At 40.4% G+C, this 20315-nt stretch overlaps 4 protein-coding genes across 7 annotated transcripts; 1 reads left to right on the top strand and 3 right to left on the bottom strand.

The window, feature by feature from the left end:
• Positions 1-718: 718 nt before the first annotated feature.
• Positions 719-1760, bottom strand: LOC100693465 (homeobox protein goosecoid-2). The gene is made up of 3 exons (XM_025908612.1): positions 1410-1760; positions 1093-1328; positions 719-954 (listed from the first exon to the last, which is right to left on the bottom strand). The coding sequence occupies exons 1-3, from the start codon at positions 1624-1626 to the stop codon at positions 874-876; spliced, it is 534 nt and encodes a 177-aa protein (XP_025764397.1). The 5' UTR covers positions 1627-1760; the 3' UTR covers positions 719-873.
• Positions 1761-7442: 5682 nt separating this feature from the next.
• Positions 7443-11533, top strand: LOC100693726 (uncharacterized). Its single transcript, XM_003453893.5, has 2 exons — positions 7443-7696; positions 10070-11533. The coding sequence occupies exons 1-2, from the start codon at positions 7567-7569 to the stop codon at positions 10780-10782; spliced, it is 843 nt and encodes a 280-aa protein (XP_003453941.1). The 5' UTR covers positions 7443-7566; the 3' UTR covers positions 10783-11533.
• On the bottom strand, positions 11356-15347 carry rnf185 (ring finger protein 185). 3 transcript variants are annotated; one of them, XM_019361106.2, is made up of 7 exons: positions 15212-15347; positions 14705-14973; positions 13075-13093; positions 12848-12960; positions 12704-12758; positions 12211-12328; positions 11356-12130 (listed from the first exon to the last, which is right to left on the bottom strand). In XM_019361106.2, the coding sequence occupies exons 2-7, from the start codon at positions 14866-14868 to the stop codon at positions 12030-12032; spliced, it is 570 nt and encodes a 189-aa protein (XP_019216651.1). In that variant the 5' UTR covers positions 14869-14973; positions 15212-15347; the 3' UTR covers positions 11356-12029. The 3 variants fall into 3 exon arrangements, with proteins under 3 accessions (XP_019216651.1, XP_013132162.1, XP_003453897.1); XM_003453849.5 differs by having other exon boundaries at positions 11373-12127; XM_013276708.3 differs by lacking the exon at positions 15212-15347 and having other exon boundaries at positions 14705-15205.
• A 580-nt stretch (positions 15348-15927) lies between these two features.
• Positions 15928-18229, bottom strand: LOC100693994 (chemokine-like receptor 1). Of its 2 annotated transcripts, none has more exons than XM_025909424.1 (3): positions 18082-18229; positions 16988-17990; positions 15928-16578 (listed from the first exon to the last, which is right to left on the bottom strand). In XM_025909424.1, exons 2-3 carry the CDS (start codon positions 17986-17988, stop codon positions 16494-16496), a joined length of 1086 nt encoding a protein of 361 aa, XP_025765209.1. In that variant the 5' UTR covers positions 17989-17990; positions 18082-18229; the 3' UTR covers positions 15928-16493. The 2 variants fall into 2 exon arrangements, with proteins under 2 accessions (XP_025765209.1, XP_025765210.1); XM_025909425.1 differs by having other exon boundaries at positions 16988-17969; positions 18082-18220.
• Positions 18230-20315: the final 2086 nt, after the last annotated feature.

Below are 20315 nucleotides of genomic sequence, written 5' to 3'. Positions count from 1 at the left end.
CAGACCTCAACTTAAATAAATAAATAAATAAATAAATAATAAAAAATTATATATAATATATAAATTATATATCTATATCTATATCTATATATCTCTCTCTATATATATCTATATATATATATCTATATCTATCTATCTATATATATATATATATATATATTTATATATATAATTTTTTAAAAAGGCTTTATAGACTTACGCTCCATTTACAGTACAGAAGACAAACTATAGTGTCCTGTCTCACAGTGGCTTTACAAGACCTTCACATGTGGAGTTTTTAGTGCCTAACAGTTTAATAATTTTTTATATATTTATTTACAGTGTAAACAATTAGTCAGAAGTAATTTAAACTTTTGAAACATTTTCATGCCTGTCATCACCAGAAACGAACAACATTTTGTGGGAAAATTGATATTAGACATATTAAACATATTAATGACTTCATTGTAATTTTCAGATATAGCAAACCATTCACTGAGCCATGCTGGACTCTTTGGCGGGCTAGTTCTGACTCCCTGGTCGCTTGTTTGACAAAGAAATGCTAAAGAAATTGATAAAGTTAGGCTTTAAAATTCTATTCAAATTGGGTTAAAAAAAAAAAAAAAAGTTAGGTGCGTTTTCTATGGGTGGCCCAAAAAAGGCATTTATTCTTTTCTTAAAAAAACCCCCGACAACTGTATTTTTTCTCAAGGACACTTTTTTAACAGTCTGTGCAAACTACAACAACCCATTTACAAATTCAAGGTTTTACTTACAGTAATAGTGTCAATACATGCCAGGATTTTACATGTATGGTTACATATAAGAATTATATGTTACATATATGCAAATTATTTTGATTGGATCACACAGAGCCATGCAAACTTTTTTTTTTTAGTTTTTTTCTGTGTTTCCCACAACAAATGAAAGTCTTTTCTGACGTCTCCACTTGGCTCTTCTGTTTTTAAACCAAACCTGATTGACAGAAAAGAGGCAACATTGTTGAGCTGTCATTTTATTAAATTCAGTATCTACAACAGTTTTTATTCACATTTACATTATTAGCATACCATCATATTTAATAAAAACAATTATGTGATGCTGCTGTGTTACCTCCACTCTCTCTTCTCTTAAGTGAGTGCGCTGTGCGAGTTTCTCTCTTGTGTTCACGTCTGGGTACTGGTTCTGCAGGAACAGCTCCTCCAGTGCATCCAGCTGTTCCTCGGTGAAAATGGTCCGGTGACGCCGGGTTCGCCTCTGCAGCTGAGTGGGTGACTGCTCCTCCCTGTGAGTGTCTCCCAGCCTGCACGAATCTGAGAGGATTGCTGGGTTCCAGCCATACTGACAAGCTGCAGGGAGGGGGTCTGATTTAAGGTTGGGGGAGCAGAATCAAGCTCAACCACAGACAAAAGCAGAAGGTGTGGTCCTACCTTCGTGGATGAAGTCAGGCTGGAGTATGTCAGCACAGTGGGAGCAGTAGCAGCAGCACAGGCAGGCATGATGAACCGCCTCTGTTTGGCCTCCAGCAGGACTCACCGTCTTCTCTTTTAAGCCAAGACCACTCGCTCCGTAGGACCGTTTATCTCCACTGCTGCTTGGATACTTCAGGATGTTCTCAATAGTAAAGGGAAACTTCTGCCTCTCCATCCTGATCAGTCCTTCCACCTCCAAAGAAGTTCCAGTGAAAGCTCAAAAGCAGTGGTGATCACAGGATATTGTGACACACACACACAGAGCACTCTTCGAGCCTCAGTTGCTCTTCTCCTTCTCCTTCTTCTCTCTACAGGAGCGTGTCAAGCCCTTATAGTGAAATTGGGAGGCCAAAAAAAAGAAAAAAAAAAGTAAAACTATAATCCCCCCCTATGGACCAGTCACATAAAAACGGTTGAAACCTAATTCCTTGCTAATCTGGGCAGTTTTGTGAAGAGGTTAGGGAGGACGGCAGATTCAGTTAATCTTGCCTCATTCCTTTCTTCAAAAGAAATCAGATTTCACTGCATAAAATGAGAAGTGGAGAGCTCCTAAGATCCTTATTGTTAAGGTTTTAGAGGAAAGGGGATTTCTTGGTATTAGAAACCTGGATTTAAAGATGAGCGTTCTTGGTGTGGCCACAGACTTGTGTATGCTGAATCTGAGGATTAGTTCTTCAAATTCACTTCATAATGTCGCTTCCGCGTTTAGCTCTGTCAACAAACGATCCTGCATAAATTGGTATATTTATTTACATAAGCTGCGGCTACACTGTCAACAACAATGCACACTTAAAGTGATTACAAAGTGATTAGGGAGCTGCAGATGACGGGGTGACTCATTTGGCCCGTGTCAGTTATGTATGGTGACACTGATGGATCTGTATGTTTGCACACAGCGAGAGAAAATTCGGAGAAATGGATCCATCCCAGTGGTTTGTATTCACGATCGTGCATCATGTGTCTTATCTTTGTGCTGCAGTCTTTTCAGTCTGACTTTTCTGACAATGTGCACGGCTGAGGTAAAGCTATTACAGGTTAAATTCAGCCCCCCCACCACCACCTCCAACCCCGACAAATCCTGTGATTTCATACAAGGCAATACACCTTTTTTTCCCCCCTCCCAAAGAATTAATGGATTTCCACAATCTGTTCTAAGCTCCCTTTATAAGCGCTTTTTGAAAACAGATAACAATAAACACCATCTCATCCTTTTCACTCGGGTTTAATAGCATCCAGATTGTTGATGTATAGTTTGCGGAGAAAGTGAGATCCCTATCTGCAGTTATTGTGGTTCTCAATAGAAGGAATTGTACCATATCCATGTTGGTTCAAACAGTTCAAAATTCATTACAGGGGATTACAACAATAAAGATCCATTTTATCGTTGTAAGCAATATTTGGTACAAGGAGTAAAAGAGAAAAGAACCACAGCTGACGGGTGGCAGATGAATTCTTTTCTGCATTTTTAGGAGACTCAAAAATAGTATAAAACTCTTTGTCTTAAGGAAAAGTCTTTCTTGATATGCTGGGATTTATTACAATGAAAATCACATGAATTGTACAATGCATTTTTAAAAGTGCTTTATAAATAAGTGGTATGGTATTAGAAGGTAGCTGTGAATGAATAACTGTTCAAAATAATCATTTTTACCTTAAAATGGACAGCACCTCTGTCAACGTTCTTCTGATTGGCTGCCCCTCGTGAACAGAAGGTTTAAACACCAGATGGGTTTCTGTTTGCCCCAAATGATCATATTGATCATATCTGCTATCCCTCATATCATTTTGGGCTATGTTTAAAATGAGCATCGTCATCTTATGGATCATTTATACTTTGATTTCTTACTGTGTTGTATTGTGGGGGTTTAATTTAAAATGACAGGGCATGCCAGTGTACTCCTAGTGTGGCTCCCTAGCTCAGATAAATGATGAGGTTTTTGTCAGAAAGCATCTGATGTAAAACCTCTTTTCAATTCATTTGGATCAATAAGGTTTCAGTATTGAATAAGTTAGAAAAGATAGGGAGTGACGAGGGAAGCTATGCAACTGTTTCCTCAAAACAAAGTAGGCAAATAAGGAAATGCAGACGTGTGGAGCTGACAGTATAATCTTTAAATGTGAAGACTATGACTGGGAAAGGGTAATATGGCTCATGTGATTGAAAGAAGAAAGGTAGATGCAAAAAGCCTGTGAGGAGTGACGCAGAGTGGAACAGGATACACAGGTGGACAGGTTGACTATCTCCAGTGCAGAAGGTGCAAGTCCGGGGAGGATGTATCTACACAGCATCAGATAGTAGTCTGTAGGATGGCTTTGGAAATCAAAAAGAGGAAGCAAGTGAAAGCAGAGGCAAGGATTAAACAGTGGAGGTTGAAAAAAGTAGAATGTTGTGCAGACAACAGATAACTGTTAAAGTACTGAAGGAAACAGGCAAGAAGGCTTTTGCTGTATCCTCTGGGCAGAAAAGCAAGAGACTGGGTTGTGAAAATACAGGAAAGTATTTAAAGGAAGAAGTTGGCAAAGAAAAAGTGGGATAATCGAAGAGATGAAGAGAGGAGGCAGGGGTACCAGGAGGCTAGGCGTATAGCAGCAAAGAGACAAGAAAAAGGCTTTTAATGAGTTATATTTGAGGCTGGACGCTAAGGAAGGAGAAAAGGACTCGTGAGAGATTGAACTGATGGTCAGGGTGATTAAGGACAGAGATGGAAATACACAAAAAAAGTGAAGAGAGTTAAGGTGAAGAAGCAAAACAGAATATGTGTGTCAGTGAGAGGAAGATGAGTGTAACAGTGAAGATGCAAGGAGGAGAGGTGGTGAAGGTGAAATATCAGGCTGTACCTGGGCTCAGTCATCCAAACCAGTGGACAGAGCACAACAGAGGTGAAGAAGAGAGTGCAGGAGGGTGGACTGAGAGGAGACGAGTGTTAGGGGTGATTTGTGACAGAAGGATAGCAGCAATAATGAGAGGATGACTAGACAATAGTGAGACCTCCTGTGATGCATGGTTCAGAGACGATGGCACTAACAGTAAGACAGGAGGTGGATCTGAAGGTGGAAGAGCTGGATGCTAAGATTGTCAATGGGAGTTATAGAGGCAAGGTTGAGATGGTTTGGACATTTGGAGAGGAGGGATAGTGGATGTAAAGGACAAAGGGTTTTGAAGATGAAGCTGCTAGGCAGGAGGAAAAGAGAAAAACCATAGAGAAGATTCATGGATGTAGTGAAGCAGGAAGTGCAGAGGGTTGGTGTGACAGAGGAGGACGCTGGGGAGATGGTGAGATGGAGGCAGATGAACCCTGTGAACCCTAAAGGGAGAAGCTGAAAGAAGAGAAGAAGAAGACACTGTCTGTGTTTTATGAGAAGACTGAATAAATAAACTAAATGAGGCGGAGGCTGAATGAGACACTGTAATCATTGTAATAACTTCTCTGCCTTTTTTGTAGTGTGACACTGCATTTGGAAGACAGAGCCTGGAAAATATTAGTTGCCACACAGAATGGTGATTTGCTTGGATGCTTTTGAGTGTGTGCGCTCTTTAGGGTTACGTGTCACGATCTGATATTTTAAATGGCTATTCAGACAGAAAGCGCGTGGGCGGAAAAAATGAGAAGATTAAAGGACACAAATCAAATCAGTGCACATCAGACAGGAGACACTGGATTATAAATACACCCACACACGGACTGTTGATAAACGAGCACGGAGCTGTGCAAGGCAGCAGAACGCTCACGTGTGAAAATGCTCAGCTTCTCTGCTTGGTGTTTGGACCCGGGCCCGATACCTCCTGCAGAAACAGAGACTGAATCAGGGTGACCGGGGGATCATACCCTCCTACTCTTTCTGTTTCCTCCTGAACTTGTGCAGAAAAAAAACTGTAGACATGTTAGATATTATGCACCAACAGGGAGTAGGAATCTGGAGTGCCACCCCATTGTTGCATAAAGTATTTTTTTATTGCATTGCACAATGTTTTTCTTTATTGTGTTTTTAAAAAAAAATATTATTTCCCCCCAAGGACCTGAAGTGGGATCTGGTGTTTAGTTTGTTTTGCTTCAAAATCATGCTGCAAGACTGAGCTTGCAAGAAAAAGATGGAATCAAAATGGGAGTAACAGTGAAAAATTGCGCAATTTCTTTTTTTGGTGTGCTTTTTTCATTCTGCAGCTCAGGTTATAGAGCCTCTCTTCCTCTTCACACTCAGATTTTAAATTTTATTCATTTTCCCAAAAAATAAATAACAGCTAAACAGACAAGAAACACATTAAACAAATTAAAGATTAGATTTGTATCATTTTCATTTCATTTCATTGACAGCTCAAATGCACACATAAACAAAGACTTCAAGAGGTTTGTGCAGATGTTCTGCTCTTTATCACCTTTTTAAAAAAACTTTTTTTTAAAGGAGTGCACACTTCACTGCGGATTGATCGACACAGGCCCTTAAAAGGCCTTTTCAAGCTTTTTCCAGTCACTTCTGAGGACCTGTGAAAACTGTTGTGTTAGATGTGCACTTGAATTCAACCATACTCTGTGTGCGTTCATTTAGGGGGAGGGACGCCCCTCCAGTCCACACTTCTAGTTTCACCTCTTACATTTGGGACACCTGACTTCAGCAGTTGGAGAAATCTGTAGCACGAGGGTTTTGGTTCACTTAATATATTTTTTTCAGCCCTGCACCTTAACTGATTACTTGTGTACTCAATAAAGACAGGAAAATAAAAGCACTGACTGCATTATTGATTGTGTTTGTCTATAACTGTGACTTAGATGAAGATCTGACAACGTTCAGTAATAAATGCAGAAATCCTGTAGGTTATATGCCAGGGTTTCCTTACCTTTTTGACCTTTTTGACTCCTAAAAATGAAACAGTCTACTTGAGACCCCCAATCACAGGTTAACCTGTAGAGATGCCTCAGTATGGTGATAACATTATGGAAAGCCTAGGGTGCCAAAATAACTTAAGTAAGTACATCATTAAATAATGAATGAAATGTGTCTTTAATTAATAAAATATTAGGTGATTAGATCCCAACAAACTAAACAAAGGGCACTTTTAATCTCAGACGCTAATCTGAAATCCGGGTATGTATGACTTAAAACATAAATACACATAAATCCTACATGTACGGTTTTACAGTATATTTGAATGCAACTTTTCCAGCTACGTTCTAGGTAAATATTGTAAGCCTGAAATGAAGCTAACAAAAGCTCCGAGCACTGCCTTTCCACAGCTTCAGCCGGCATCTTTCCTGCCTTTATTGTAGCTGCATTTTCTTTTCTTTGTGGAAGTAGCTTGTTGCTTTGTACTGTCTCAACATTTCCTCTCTTGGGCGCCGTTTAGGTGCAGGAAAAGTGGTGAATGTTAACCTGCACTTGACCCACAATGACAGTCTTTTGTGCTTTCTTCATAGCCACTTTAGAAAAGTGTGTGCCCTGCAGTGTTGACATCTGAATACTAGAGCTAGTCTGCATGTGGTAAACTGTCTTAACTAGATTGTTGATTTGTGTATCTGTGGTTTTGCATATTTGTCTCTTCCAGGAGCTGTGCTTTTCTAATTACGTTTTATCATCTTATTATATTTTCTCCCCCCTTTTTTTCTTTCAGACTTTTCCCCCAATGTGCCAGCTTTGATATTGTTATAATACACATTAACCAAGTAATAATAATAATAATGACAATAATAATAATAATAGATTTTTTTTTTAATGAAAATAAAGAAATGTGACAAAGATGACACCGGTAAACTGCAACAGCTACTATTCGGTAACATCTCTAACAGGAAGAAAACTCAATGGCTCCCTTCAAAGCATCCTCTGTCACAAGACATTAAAGCTGTACAATAATCATAAAAAAATTCAAATAACAGACTTTCTTATAAAAGTTTATATTTAAAAAGAGGTTTCAAAAAGAAAGACACAAGAAAGACAGGGCTGACAGGTGACGTGCGCCCCCGTGTGGCGGAAGCCTGCAGTGTTGACAGCAGAGCGGCACGGCACGGCGCGGCAGGCGGCCCGCCACTCGCGATAACACGCGCTGGCAGCAGCTGCTGGGCGGAAAAGGCGGGAGAAGACTGCCGCTTCCGCGTCCGCGCAGCACAGACGACGCTGGGCCAAAATGGACGATAAGTTAATATTGGCTGTATTTAATTACCCGGAGCTTTACAACGTTACACTGCCGAATTACCGCTGCACGGAAAGTCGGACAAATGCCTGGAGAAGCATCAGCATGGAGCTGGGACTTCCGAGTGAGTGTGCCGCTTGTTTTTTCTGTTCGCTACAACTTTAATGGCAGTTATTATTTGTTCAGCTGTTTTCGGCGCGGAGGGCTGAAAGGACGCGAAATATTAACTGCGCTTTTCTGAGTGCTGCGACTGTTTCTCACACTGGTCTGGGGGCATTTGTGGTGGTTTTCGCGTTTCTGTGCACGGCTGACCTGCGGTGTGGATGCAGTCGCGCGCACCGTGCTAGCGGTAGCGGTCGCGACTCGCTCGCACGCCGCCGTCGTGGGCCCGAGGTGCGCAGGCCGCGCTGCACCGAACCTCACGGTCCCGCTCCTCCGCGCTTTCCGCCGCGTGCCCAGCACCGCGCGGCGGAGGAAAAAGATACCTGCGCTACGGTACAGTCGAAGAGGCGCGTGCCTTTTCATTAAAGGCACGCGGCTCTTTCGAAAGCTCGTGGGCAAGGAGAGCCCCCAGCCTCAAATACGAGCAGGTGCACTGCTTCGCGGCCAAGGGTGAACTCATGACCTCCAGACTTGGCAAAGAAAAAGGAGTACAAATAAAAATTATACAAAGAGATGAAAGTATCGTCAAAGCACGTCACTTTTCTTTATAAAGAAAAATTCTAAACAAGAATAGATTACAAACGTCCTTTATTGTCCCTCATTGGACAAATTCAGGTGTTCCAGCAGCAAAGTGACAGACTTGGAAAATCACTCAAAAGTAAAGAATACAAAATTTAAAAAGGAAGAAGAAAGAAATAAGAGAGTGTACAGAGCAAAGAGTTAACCTGAAGTGCCCGGTGAGACATTTGGCCCTCCTCTAGACTAAACCGCATGAGATAAATATATTTTTTTGTTTATTAAATGGCTTTAAATAACAGGCATATGTTACTTCAGGTTCACTGTCTTAAATAAAAGCAGAACTAAGCATGGATATAAAAACAACAACAAACCACCTAAAAAGGCCGTCTCTGAGCCAGGTAAAACTCTGGTCAAGTATAAAAACACACACTCGCCAGCCACTTTATTAGGTACAGACATGAAAGTATGGATCCATGCCACCTTGTACCAACACTTCAGGCTGATGGTGCTACAATGAGATGGGAGATGTTTTCTTGGTGCACTTTGAGCCCCTTAGTACCAACTGAGCAACGTTTACATGGCACAGCCTACCTGAGTATCGTTGCTGAACATGACCATCCCTTTTATGACCACAGTGTTCTGATGGGTGTGGGATAACACACCACACCATAAAGCTCAAATCATCATGGCAATGAGTTCACTATTTGTTGTTGAATCTGTGCCATCAGGAGTTATTTAATTTGAAGCTCAAAGGGGGCCAATTGTTAATGAAACCTCATCAATGATCAGTAGTGTCAAATACAAGGCTTGGGGTAAGCACTCCAATCTGACTTGCTGAATGGTTTTGGAAAATATGAGGGAGGGCATACTTTAAGCACCTTTGCTGATAAAAAGCTCCCCCACAGCCATTCATGCTACATTAAAGCAGATAATGAATTAAATGACAGAAAAGGTTCTGTTTTTTACTGTCTCCTACAAAAATGTTGGTTAAAAAAAAATTTTCATCAATTGACAAAAACTGCCAGAACTTTTTTTAAAAAAATATTTTACACATTTATCATGTTGAAAAATTGAGATGTGGTGTTGAAATGACACTTCTTTATTCTTCTCTATCTCAGGGATTAAATGTGCAATTAAATGTCTTTATACCGACAAAAATAGTTTCACTGGGCCACTTAAGATCAAAGTGTGTGCCCCTCGATGCAAAATGACTTGACTGATCAAGTCAGTTCCCTACCAGTGGTAGGCTTTACTCTAGAGATGGGGAGGGGAAAAAATCAGTTCAATACAGTAGGTCTACATCATTTCATTGAATAATTTGATTATAAAAAATTCTCGACACATATTTAAGGCACGGCTTTGTAGCACACAGATGGGCTAAATGATGTAAACTCGAGCATTTCACCCACATTTGCAGCTAAAAATAGACCTGCAATACAAACAGATTTAGGAGCATGTGAATAAAAAGTTTGACAACATTAAGCCCACACAGCCCCCAGTTTTAAACAGAAACACTGTATTACACGAAAATACAATTAAAGGTTTCAGTTGTTGTTTTTTGGACAGATGTTGTATTCAGTTTTAAAATATTTCTCAAATGGACAGCAATGAGCAGTTCATTTCAAAAGACCATTGTTTTTTCTCTTCTGAATATTTATTGCTCATCAATAAGGCAAAAGTTTTTCTTATCTGATTAATCGATATAATAATTAATAGACTACTCGATTGCTTAAATAATCAATATCTGGGTGGTGTGATTGTTTGAAATGATTCTGTGGCTTCTTGCTTCTTACGTTCTGATGTTCTACTTTTCAAGCCGAGGAGTGCAAAAGAAGATGGAAGAACATGAGAGACAGGTACCTGAAGGAGGTCCGAATGGAGCTTAAAAGCAAGAAGCAGGGAGAAAACGTTCAAAGCAAATGGAAATACAGACAACTTATGAACTTCATTGCGCCGTTCACCGGGTCAAGAAGTGGACTGCAGGACATCTCTGCCAACAATGATGTGGACCACGACAACCCTGAAGACTCTAGCAACGTGGATGGAGAAAACGTTTTGTCAGAGGCAATCAAAACACCACAGAGTGCTGTAAAGGTCCCCACGAGTCTGCCCGACCTCAAACCACAGGTGACATTTGTAACGCAGCTCCCTCAAACGACTCAGGACACACAGGTGGCTCAGCTGGCTGTTCTGGCCAAGATACCATCACCCCCACAGGTCTCACCTGTCACTGGCATTACTGGACAGAAACGGAAACCGGCGCAAGAGCCGCCGTCTGCACCTTCCTCCCAAAGTATGCCCATGCCGACAAAATGGTTGGTCAAAGACAATGTCCCCTCTTTTCCCACTAAGCCGCGGGACGAGGATGAACTGTTCCTGCTGAGCTTTGTTCCCGCTCTGAAGAGACTCGCCCCACAGAAGAGGTGCGAGACGAAAATAAAGATCCAACAGATTATGTACGAGGCAGAGTTCAACGTTACACATCCAGAGTCTCAAGAAAAGAAGGTGGAGACAGAAACACAGCACTGATTAAATAAACTTTTAAAAAATACTTTATTGTATTTCTTTTATAAAAACTTCTGCCACAGAATTAGTAAAAGTGGTAGATATTAAAGAAATTTTATGTGAAGTAGTTTGTTTCCCCCTGATTAATGTATTTATTAGGCAATAAAGACTTAGAGGCAGTGAAGTCATTAGATTTACACCATAAACAGACAGTTAATCTTTATTTACATAACTTTATTATCAATAGATTTCAAACATATTTAGAAAAAGCTGTTTCTTAGTCAACCAGTCTTCATTTTTACTCTGTAATAATTACAGTATTTTACATTTAATTACAATTGCATACAGTAAACTGATGAGAATAAATGTGCAGGTGAACACTGTTTAATGAATGACTCTTTCTGCTTACATGCTTCTTTTTAAATCTAAAATAAAGATTCTTGTATTCTGAAAAAGTGTCCATTTGAAGTTACCCACAGCTATTTAGTGGGATTTATGCTCTGATCAGGTAATTTCATTTCGAGCAGTTCCTGGACAGATTTGTTTTTTTTAAGGTCACTACCATCTGTAAAGGTCTACACAAAGTTCAACAGCTTCAGATTACATTTAAGTAATTTTTGTTATGTTGCAAAACTCAGTTAAAATAATCACTGGATCCTCAAAGTATGTCCCAAAATCCCAAAGGACACGCTCATTGTTACTGTAGCCAAATAATTTTAACTAAAGTCCTGTTTGGCAAACTGTTTTTTCTTGTCTTTTCCCAGCATGCCTTCCATGCAGAATAAAGATCTGTTTTCTCTTTCTGGCTGTAGACCCATACCCTATGTTGCCATCACTTGCAAGACTAAACCACTAATTGTGTGATGAAACTTTGGGGTTTCTGAAAACTTTCTTTTTTTTAAGCAACAAACGATCAGCACTGAGGTTGACCTTGTTTCGGTGACCAGACCCAGGAAAAAAAAAAAATTAAATACAATTCCAAATAATCTGGAGATCTTTAGATTTAGATGGCAACAATAACAACATACACTTCAATAAATTTAAACACGGTAAGTTTCACTCATCAGTCCCTAAAGAATGTCTGTATAAAACTTTGAACTGCGTTTGTAAGTAGGATCATTTTACTTTTTTCTTTTTATTATTTATAACATGAAAGTGACAACATTTCAGTTATGTGTCATTTGTTTATGTATAATCACATTTATTGCCAGAGGGGAAAAAAAAAAAGAGTATGGAAGCAGAATCACAGAAGATGTGTCAGATCTCGAGTTTTATGCAATTAGCAGCCAAAACATGATCACGAGAGCCACAAAGAGGAAGAGTCGAGACAGAAACTGCTCGTCCATGTGCTGCGGTGTCCCCGGAGCCGCTGCTTGGGAAATTGTTTAACAAGAGGTTATTTGACATGCTAAATGCTTGGAGCGGTCATAGTGATGTGTGACAAACAAATACCTGGAGGAGGTCTTCCATCATTGATGTTAAAAGCTGTTGCAAAAATACCAAACGGAAAGGCACCGATCCCAAATGACATTTGGAAGCCTCCATCTCCAAAGCCAAATCCCTGAAAACCCTGTAAGACGTATCATCAAAAGTTACGGAAATCTGAGTTGCCTTAATGAGCAGACGTGTCTTTGCAATATCTGAGGTTCAGTTTAATATACAGTAAGTGAGACGTGACGCAACAGCAAGTGCCAAATGATATTCTCTGGAGATGTGCTGGCTCTCCACACTTATTATCTAACAGATCCCGGTGGGGAATGTCAGTCTGTTAATGGATACAGCAAACCTACATCACTGTATGCAATGGTTTCATCATGAATTCATAATGTTACTGGGCAGCTTACAGGGCTATAAAACACTACAATGTGTCTAAATTTAAAAAGAGAGCTTAAAATTTGGCATACTTCAGGATGATAATAAAAATATACTGATCTATAGTACTTACCCCACGGTTTTCTGGCTCGGGCCTTTGTCCTTGTGGTCGAGGGGGGGTTTTTTCTCTGTAAAACATAACCAGAATTACCCAAAATGATTCCAAATCAATAATATTTAATACTATCTAATTATCACAGTCATGAATTTTACCCACCTTGGATCCTGTTGACCTGTACTTCCGCGCCCATATATGGGGATTACTTTATCTCGGCTGATACCAGCTTTGCATACTGGACACACTTGTCTGTTAGGTCGAGTCTCCAGCCACTACGAAATTACAAAAAAAAAAAATGTTTAGAAGCTAATCGCTTCCTTTATCTGTAACGATGTGCTGCTTCTGGTTGAGTGCAAAAACAAGTGGAAACAACAGATTCAGCTTACCTGATGCAAACAAGGCCAGCTAATCAGGAGGAGATGCAAATGAAGATGGGAGAAGCATGATTAGTTGAATATTAAATGTCCTTGAGCACCTATGAGTCACAAAGCAGGAACTTAAATTTGCAATTTAACTTAATTTTGCCCAGAAGGGGTGTACTACAAAGCAAGTTCAACATGGTCAGGCTTTCTTTGCTTTAGGCCAGGATTATGCTTTCTGTGTCTGCAAGTCTGCTGGGGTTTGCTTGGATCCTAGTAATGTAAAGTTCATCATCAGATGGCGAGAGCCTGGGGGTCTGTGCAGACACCTGCATGCTTGGGTATTTTTTGTGACCAGAACAGACTCATCCAGTGAGAATTTACACCCCAGTGCACCAACTACACAGGCATTCCAGGTGGCAGACTTCAAAGAAGTATAACAGGAACAACTACTCAACCAGCGGGTCTCCAGCTGTCTGTGTACACAACAGGTACACTGTGTACACTACAGGAATAAAGATATATCAAACATAATAAAACTGCAGAAAGGAACACTGGAGCTGGAAAAATGTCAGGTGACAGAGTTGTTGTGTATTCATAAGTTGATTTATTTCTTTTAGCACTCCTGGAGCTGCTGCTTATTTGTGACAGGAGAGCTGCACATTGCTTTCAGAGCCCTTAGTGTTGTCAGGTCAGGTCAGTGTCACAAAGCCTCATGAAGAAGAGTAATCACTCAGTTTGTGGCCTAATCAAAGGGAAATACATTTGACTGATTTAATATTATCTGTGATAAAGAGCTTACAAATAAAATGTCCTTCTGACTGCTCTTGTTTTTCAGGAGGTCACCATGCATAATTGATTTTGCACAGATTTCATAACAACGGCCAACCCTGGCTCAACCGTCCTAATAATCGTGGGAGTGCACGAGCTTGTGAACCCCCAGGGATCAGTTTGCGCCTCCTCCCCGTCTCATATCAGAGAGAAACTTCACACACTGCAGAGCCACTACATAGCCCACAAATACACGGATTAATTTTCTAAAACAGGCTTGGCAACTAATAAGAACCAAGAATCAAAGCACACGTTTCACCAACTGAATGCATGATGCATGGTTTGCTTCATTTGGCAGTGTTAGTAAGGTAAAGGACCAGAATCAGGGCAAATGTGATACTTATTTAAAGCGAAACTCTGAATATAACCTGTTATGAACCAGGTTGTGTGTTCAGCGTAAGTTACCAAAGTGATGGAGCCACATCTGAGACACTTCACTTTATAGCACACCCCTTGGCTGTTCTGTGTGGACCGAGGTTGGCCCGTCTTACATTCGCAGAGGCTCAGAAGTGGAGGTAAACTCAAACCATCCCTGTTTACATGTTGGATGTAACACTGCACATCTGAAACTTTGTAGGACCTCCCTCACAATTTACTAATAAACAGGCAATATTAACTACTACTATTAACTTCTACCAAAACTAGGCAAACACTGAACGGAAATGCTAAATATGATGTGATAAGTTATGCATGCTTGGAAACGATCTCGTCATGTTTGCCAGTTACAAACTGATATTGGTCTTTAGGAGCTATGCTGATGTGTCCCCGACTCACCTCTGGCTCACAATTAAAAATATAAACATGTGTCACAGACAGCAGCACTTACCAGAAGAGGTGTCCACATAAACTAATGACGGCGTCTTTGGCGGTGTCCAGGCATATGTTACATTCAAAGGTGCTGTCCTGGTTGCCACTGTCAGCGGCGGCCGAGCTACTGGATCCGGGACTTGCGTTTTCAACGCCCGGAGTCGGAGGACCAGCGTTGGCCATTTGTCACACAGCTTAAATCCTCTAAACAAGTAGCTGGGGTGACTACAATGGCACCCGGGGTCTCAATACATACACATAAAGAGGTCCAGTGGCCAGGAAGTGGAGCTAACGAGAGGAGAAAGGAGTGAAAACAAACAAAAATACCCTGCTGGAAGAAACGTCCAAGTCGAACATTTACGCTAACGTTAGCAAACAAAGAAAACTAAGCACAAAACGACAGTTTCACAGAGAGATTAACCAACAGCTGAGCGACAGATGTTAAACGCTGTTACTCAGAAAATGATTCGATGGTGAGTGACACTCATAATTTGCTGTGAGGAGTCTAGAAAATAGCCTTACAAACCTTTGCATCACACTTTCAGCAACACCACTTAACCGGTAGTAGATCCCTGGAGGGGGCGTGGCTAAGACTGAATACGTGGGATTTTGTGGCCCTCAGTTTGGCCTTCCAGGTGAACCTGACAAAAGGTTCCACCAGACTTTTAAGCAGAGCTTTAAAGATGAAGGACATTTTATGAAAGTTTGGTCTTATTTAACTGTGAAGAAGAGGTCAGAGGTCTAAAGTAACGTGATATTTAAAATCCCCATATATCATTCGCTCCATGCCTATGTTGTCAATCAACACACAATGACAGTAAGAAACAGCAAATAGCTCTATATGGCATTATTATCACTTTGACCTTCAAATCAGTCTATAGACCTTGAAGGAGAAGTCAGAGTTCAAATGTGACCTGATATTTAAAATCTTCATGCAGCACTTTCTATATACACCACAGATGTAAGAATCATAGTAAGTTAAAAGGCATTTTATCAATTTTTGACCGATAAATAATTTGCTTGACCTTGAAGACCCTAGTGGATGAAAGCCAAATTTTAATGGATAGTTAACATGACCTCACTTTGGACCCCTACAAAGTTTGATCAGAATTAATTCAAAAATCTTCGAGCTCTTGAATGAACTGAATGACACGCACGCACACAACCGCTACCAAAGACATAACCTCCTTGGCAGAGGTAAAAACTACCTACAAAGAAAAATAATCTGCAGGAACTTCAAAGTCAGGTGATAGTTTGATTTTTACTGGAAAAAAGAATACAGGTGAACTTAATATTTATTAATTAAAATTACAAATAGAAGTAATACAGTAATTTAGAGCAGACTTCCTTGACTGCACTTTGAAATGTAAGTCGAAGGAGGTTGGAAAGAAAAGCGTCTGGACTTCTTTAAGTTGCTTGAAGATGTTTCCCCTCTCATCCGAGAAGCTTCTTCAGTTCTAAGGTCCAATAGTGGAGAGTCCCAGATTTAAGCCCTATGGGAGTGTCCCCCCCAAGAGGGACAGTGGACCCCCTAATGATCCTCCACCTAATCACACAAGCCAAGGTGTGAAAACGGGTGTAGGTCGGGTGTAGGTTTGAAATGTAAGAACTTTAACAGAAGAAAGTGACAAGAAAATACTACTATTTGTCAGGTTCCCTTTAAGGGAGACTGAGTGTGTATCTTTTTTTTTTAGTATTTTTTTACATTCATTAGTGAGTCCACAGTTTTTGGCACGCATTTACATGCATCACTTTGTTCCTCACAGTTCATCCATCCTTCCATTTTCTCCTCCTTATCCATTTCAGGGTCATGATGGGCCTGAAGCCTTTCCAAGCCTCCAGAGAGCGAGAGATGCAGGTACACCCAGGCCAGGTCGCCCATCTATCGCAGAGCTAACAATGCAGTACAATAAATTGTAAATTAAACTTTAGTTACATTTCAGTAAACTTAAAATATGCATTTCAAAAGAAACATGACAATAATCAATAAGACAAGACAGCCATTCACACACACAAAATACCTGAACAAAGATATGCTTTGTTTAACCTGAATGAATTAAGAATTAAGCAGTTTCCCAGATTTCTGCTTGTCTGAATAACTGATTGTGATCACTTTGTCTTTAAATGTGATATTGTGCAAAAATCAATTAAAGTTACCATAATAACTTATTAGTTTAACCCATTTAAATATTATACAACATTCAATATTAACAGTGTCATTGAGATCAGTAATCATATTTATGCACTGTGATGTACTCCTTAGTAAAAACTCTAATTTAGGCCAGTTTCCATTGTTTTGGACCTTGAGTGACTGAGACCAACTGTACGAATATCCTCTGCCAGAGCATCCTCAATCCTTGATGATAATGACTGCCTTAGGGTTTTCTTAAAGTCATTGCCGATGAACACATAGAGAACTGGAGATAGGAAGCTGTTTGCTGCAGCCAAGGTGGCCCCAACTTTTAGTCCAGTTTTAATGACCTCCAGGTTGTAGTTCTTAAAGTCTATCTCCAGCAGGACAAAGGTGTGGTAGGGGACCCAGCAGGCGAAGAAAGACAAAATGAGCGCAGCCATGATTTTATATGGCTTTGTTGACTTGTGGGTCAGACTTCTGAGCTTTACGGCAAGCACAGAGCAACAGAAGACAATCATTAGGATAGGAATCAGGAACCCACAAATGAAACGGGTCAGTACCACCGCTTTATGTCTGACCCCATAATCCGTGTGGCACTGAATGACCGAGCCGTGGACCGTGGTTTTCCTGTACATAAGTGAGGGCACTGTTAAGAATGCAGAAAGAACCCACATGAGGATGACGGCTCCAAGGGCTTTTCCTGCTTTGCGGTGGTTGTGCGACCACACAGGAAATAAGACCATGATACAGCGGTCAGTGCTGATGAGAACCAACAGGAACACACTGCTGTGCATGTTGAGAAACAAGGCGGATGAGGCGAGCTTGCACAAGCCTTCTCCAAAGGGCCAGTGTGAAGTTATCATGTACACAACTTCGAAAGGCAACAAGGCACAGAACAAAAAGTTTGAAATGGCCAGGCTGATGTACCAGATGGTGATGACTGAGGTTTTCATTTTCCATCCACAAATCCAAATCACCAGGGAATTTCCTGCAAGTCCCAAAACACATATGATGATGTTGACTGCCACCAGAGCATAAGTTGAAGAAGACGAGGCACTATATAAATTTAGGGTTCCTTCAGTGGTGGAGTTGTTATCGATGTCTGCGGTGTAGTTATCATAATCAAAATACTCCTCCTCCATGATTGTTCCTGAAATATATGGAACCATACCTTTTAAAAATACAAATATTTACACATATACGCTTTATAATTATAGGTTATAAATAACACAAAGGTTTTTCGTAGAGAAAAAGATACTTACATAGGGATTTTATGTCTCGTGTGAAAATGGAGAGTTTCAAAGTTGCTTGTGCCGTTGGGTGGACTTTCTCACTTCTGTTTCTTGGGCAGTAGTACTCAGTAAGTACTGACGTAGGTATTTTGCAACAGGAAAGTAGAAAAGACAGGGAAAAAAACCTGCTGTAATATCCAAAAAGATATATCCTCCAAAACTTAGGTAAAAAAAATATCACATTTCTTGACCAGGATTGTGCCTACAGATCATTTTAGTGGAATGGAAGTTATTGTGTAAAACTGTAATCTGTGGCTGAGCTCGCGTTAGACCTCATATAAATGATTAAACTGGTTTACTGCAGATGGGAAACATACAATACCACAAATATTACACATTACATCTAAAAGAAATTGAATTCCCACATTTTTAAAAACAGTTTACACAACATTGTTAGGTAAAATCAGCTATGGCTCAATTAGATCACATGTACAGGACATTCTGAGTTCTGTGCTAATGTTCCTTTTGCAGTTCCCCAAAATCAAATATCAAGCTGTTACGCAACAAACCAAGTGGGGAAAAAAGATGAATAAACAACTTTCATTTCAGGATTCACAAGACAAGGAAGCGGTAAATAAATCTCACTCATGACACATTTTAGATCAATATTGTTACATTTATACAGCTCCTCTCTGTTTCTTATTAGCAAAGATCAAGGATGTGGCTTTAACCTAGCAGCAAAAATACACAAGGCACATTAAATAACATTAAATAATAATTGAATAAGCAGGAGAAATTAAAAGAGCAGGATTTTCCACCACAAGCAGTGTTTTTATAATGATATGATTATAATAACATGTTTTTATAAATATATTCTAATTCTGTGAAGTAATTAGTATAAATAACCAACAAATGATCCACGTGTTTATTAGGATCATTTGTTTAGGAGACAGGTGAAGCTGCAAGAAGTAGATCTAGTGAAGGTGGATGAAAGTATCGCCAACCAAAACAACATAGAGTGCAGAAGACAGGTGAAGAAGAGAGTACGGGCAGGAAATAAAGTTAGAAGAACAAGGTTGACCAGTTGAAAAATGGCAAAAAATAATATTTTGCATGGTTGGATCTTAACAAGGTTCCAAGTAGAGCTTCATGCAACAAGAAGAAATGGGAGTGAGACGAAACATTTTTTTTTAACATGCAATTTATTGAAAACAATGCTTAAACTGAAACAGGCTGTTTTACAGCTGATCAAAAGTCTAGGACCCCGTGCCTTTAAAAGGCCAAATCTGTGCAAAAATGTGGATTCATTGCCATTTTCTGTCAGGTAGTCACACTGTCATGATGTTCTGATGGCAAAGGCAAAAAACGTTCCTTTTTTGAACGTGGTAAGGTTGTTGAACTGCATAAGCAGGGCCTCTCCCAGCGCACCATGGCTGCTGAGGTGGGACGCATTAAAACAGTTATTTGGAATTTCTTAAATGATCCTGAGGGTTATGGAACAACAAAGTCAAGTGGAAGACCCCCCAAAATTTCACCAGCACTGAGCTGGACGATCAAATTTGCTGTCTGTCAAGACACTGGATGATCCTCGACCCAAATTAAGACCATTACTGGTGCCAACTGCAGCCCCGTAACCATCGGACGGCATCTGAGACTAATGGGCTTCAAAAACAAAAGACGTCTAGCCTCATCTATTTGAACGCCACAGCACTGACCGTTTGGACTTTGCAAGAGAGCACCAAACATGGAACACTGAAAGGTGAAAGAAAGTCTTATTCTCTGATGCAAAAAAATGTAACCTTGATGGACCTGATGGTTTCCAATGTTAGTGGCATGACAAGAAGATCCACCTCAGAGTTCTCTACGTGCCACAGAGGAGGGGACGCCATAATGGTCTGAGGTGTTCTTTCTTTCAGTGGAACTATGGAGCTTCAGAAGGTGCAGGGGTGCCAAACGGCTGCTGGCTGTGTCCAGATGTTGCAGAGAGCATCCCTCGTGACTGTGGGCCTTCGTCTGTGTGGCAACGACTGGGTTTTTCAACAGGACAACGCTACAGTACACAATGTCCGCAGGACTACTTCCAGGAGAATAACATCGCTCTTTTGGACCACCCTGCATGTTCCCCTGATCTAAGTCAATTGAGAACCTTTGGGGATGAATGGCAAGGGAAATTTACAAAAATGGACAACAGTTCCAGACAGTAGATGCCCTTGGAAAAATGTTCCCACTCACCTCATGAAAACGCTTGCATCAAGCATGTCGCA

Source organism: Oreochromis niloticus, linkage group LG7 (assembly GCF_001858045.2).
Source record: "Oreochromis niloticus isolate F11D_XX linkage group LG7, O_niloticus_UMD_NMBU, whole genome shotgun sequence".
NCBI classification, from domain to species: Eukaryota; Metazoa; Chordata; class Actinopteri; order Cichliformes; family Cichlidae; genus Oreochromis; species Oreochromis niloticus.
Note: the sequence above shows the minus strand (reverse complement) of the source record. Positions and strands in the feature narration are given on the sequence as shown.

What these genes read in the sequence shown, in the direction of transcription:
- LOC100693465 (XM_025908612.1), bottom strand. Translation starts at nt 1,626, where the DNA reads ATGGAGAGGCAGAAGTTTCCCTTTACTATTGAGAACATCCTGAAGTAT. An exon ending in GCCTGACTTCATCCACGAAG is followed by an intron (nt 1,329 to 1,409) that starts GTAGGACCACAC and finishes CCCTCCCTGCAG; the next exon opens with CTTGTCAGTATGGCTGGAAC. An exon ending in TAAGAGAAGAGAGAGTGGAG is followed by an intron (nt 955 to 1,092) that starts GTAACACAGCAG and finishes TCTGTCAATCAG; the next exon opens with GTTTGGTTTAAAAACAGAAG.
- LOC100693726 (XM_003453893.5), top strand. Translation starts at nt 7,567, where the DNA reads ATGGACGATAAGTTAATATTGGCTGTATTTAATTACCCGGAGCTTTAC. An exon ending in CATGGAGCTGGGACTTCCGA is followed by an intron (nt 7,697 to 10,069) that starts GTGAGTGTGCCG and finishes CTACTTTTCAAG; the next exon opens with CCGAGGAGTGCAAAAGAAGA.
- rnf185 (XM_019361106.2), bottom strand. Translation starts at nt 14,868, where the DNA reads ATGGCCAACGCTGGTCCTCCGACTCCGGGCGTTGAAAACGCAAGTCCC. An exon ending in CCGAGCCAGAAAACCGTGGG is followed by an intron (nt 12,329 to 12,703) that starts GTAAGTACTATA and finishes TACGTCTTACAG; the next exon opens with GGTTTTCAGGGATTTGGCTT. An exon ending in TGATGGAAGACCTCCTCCAG is followed by an intron (nt 12,131 to 12,210) that starts GTATTTGTTTGT and finishes CAATTTCCCAAG; the next exon opens with CAGCGGCTCCGGGGACACCG.
- LOC100693994 (XM_025909424.1), bottom strand. Translation starts at nt 17,988, where the DNA reads ATGGTTCCATATATTTCAGGAACAATCATGGAGGAGGAGTATTTTGAT. An exon ending in GTTGGTCTCAGTCACTCAAG is followed by an intron (nt 16,579 to 16,987) that starts GTCCAAAACAAT and finishes CTGCATTGTTAG; the next exon opens with CTCTGCGATAGATGGGCGAC.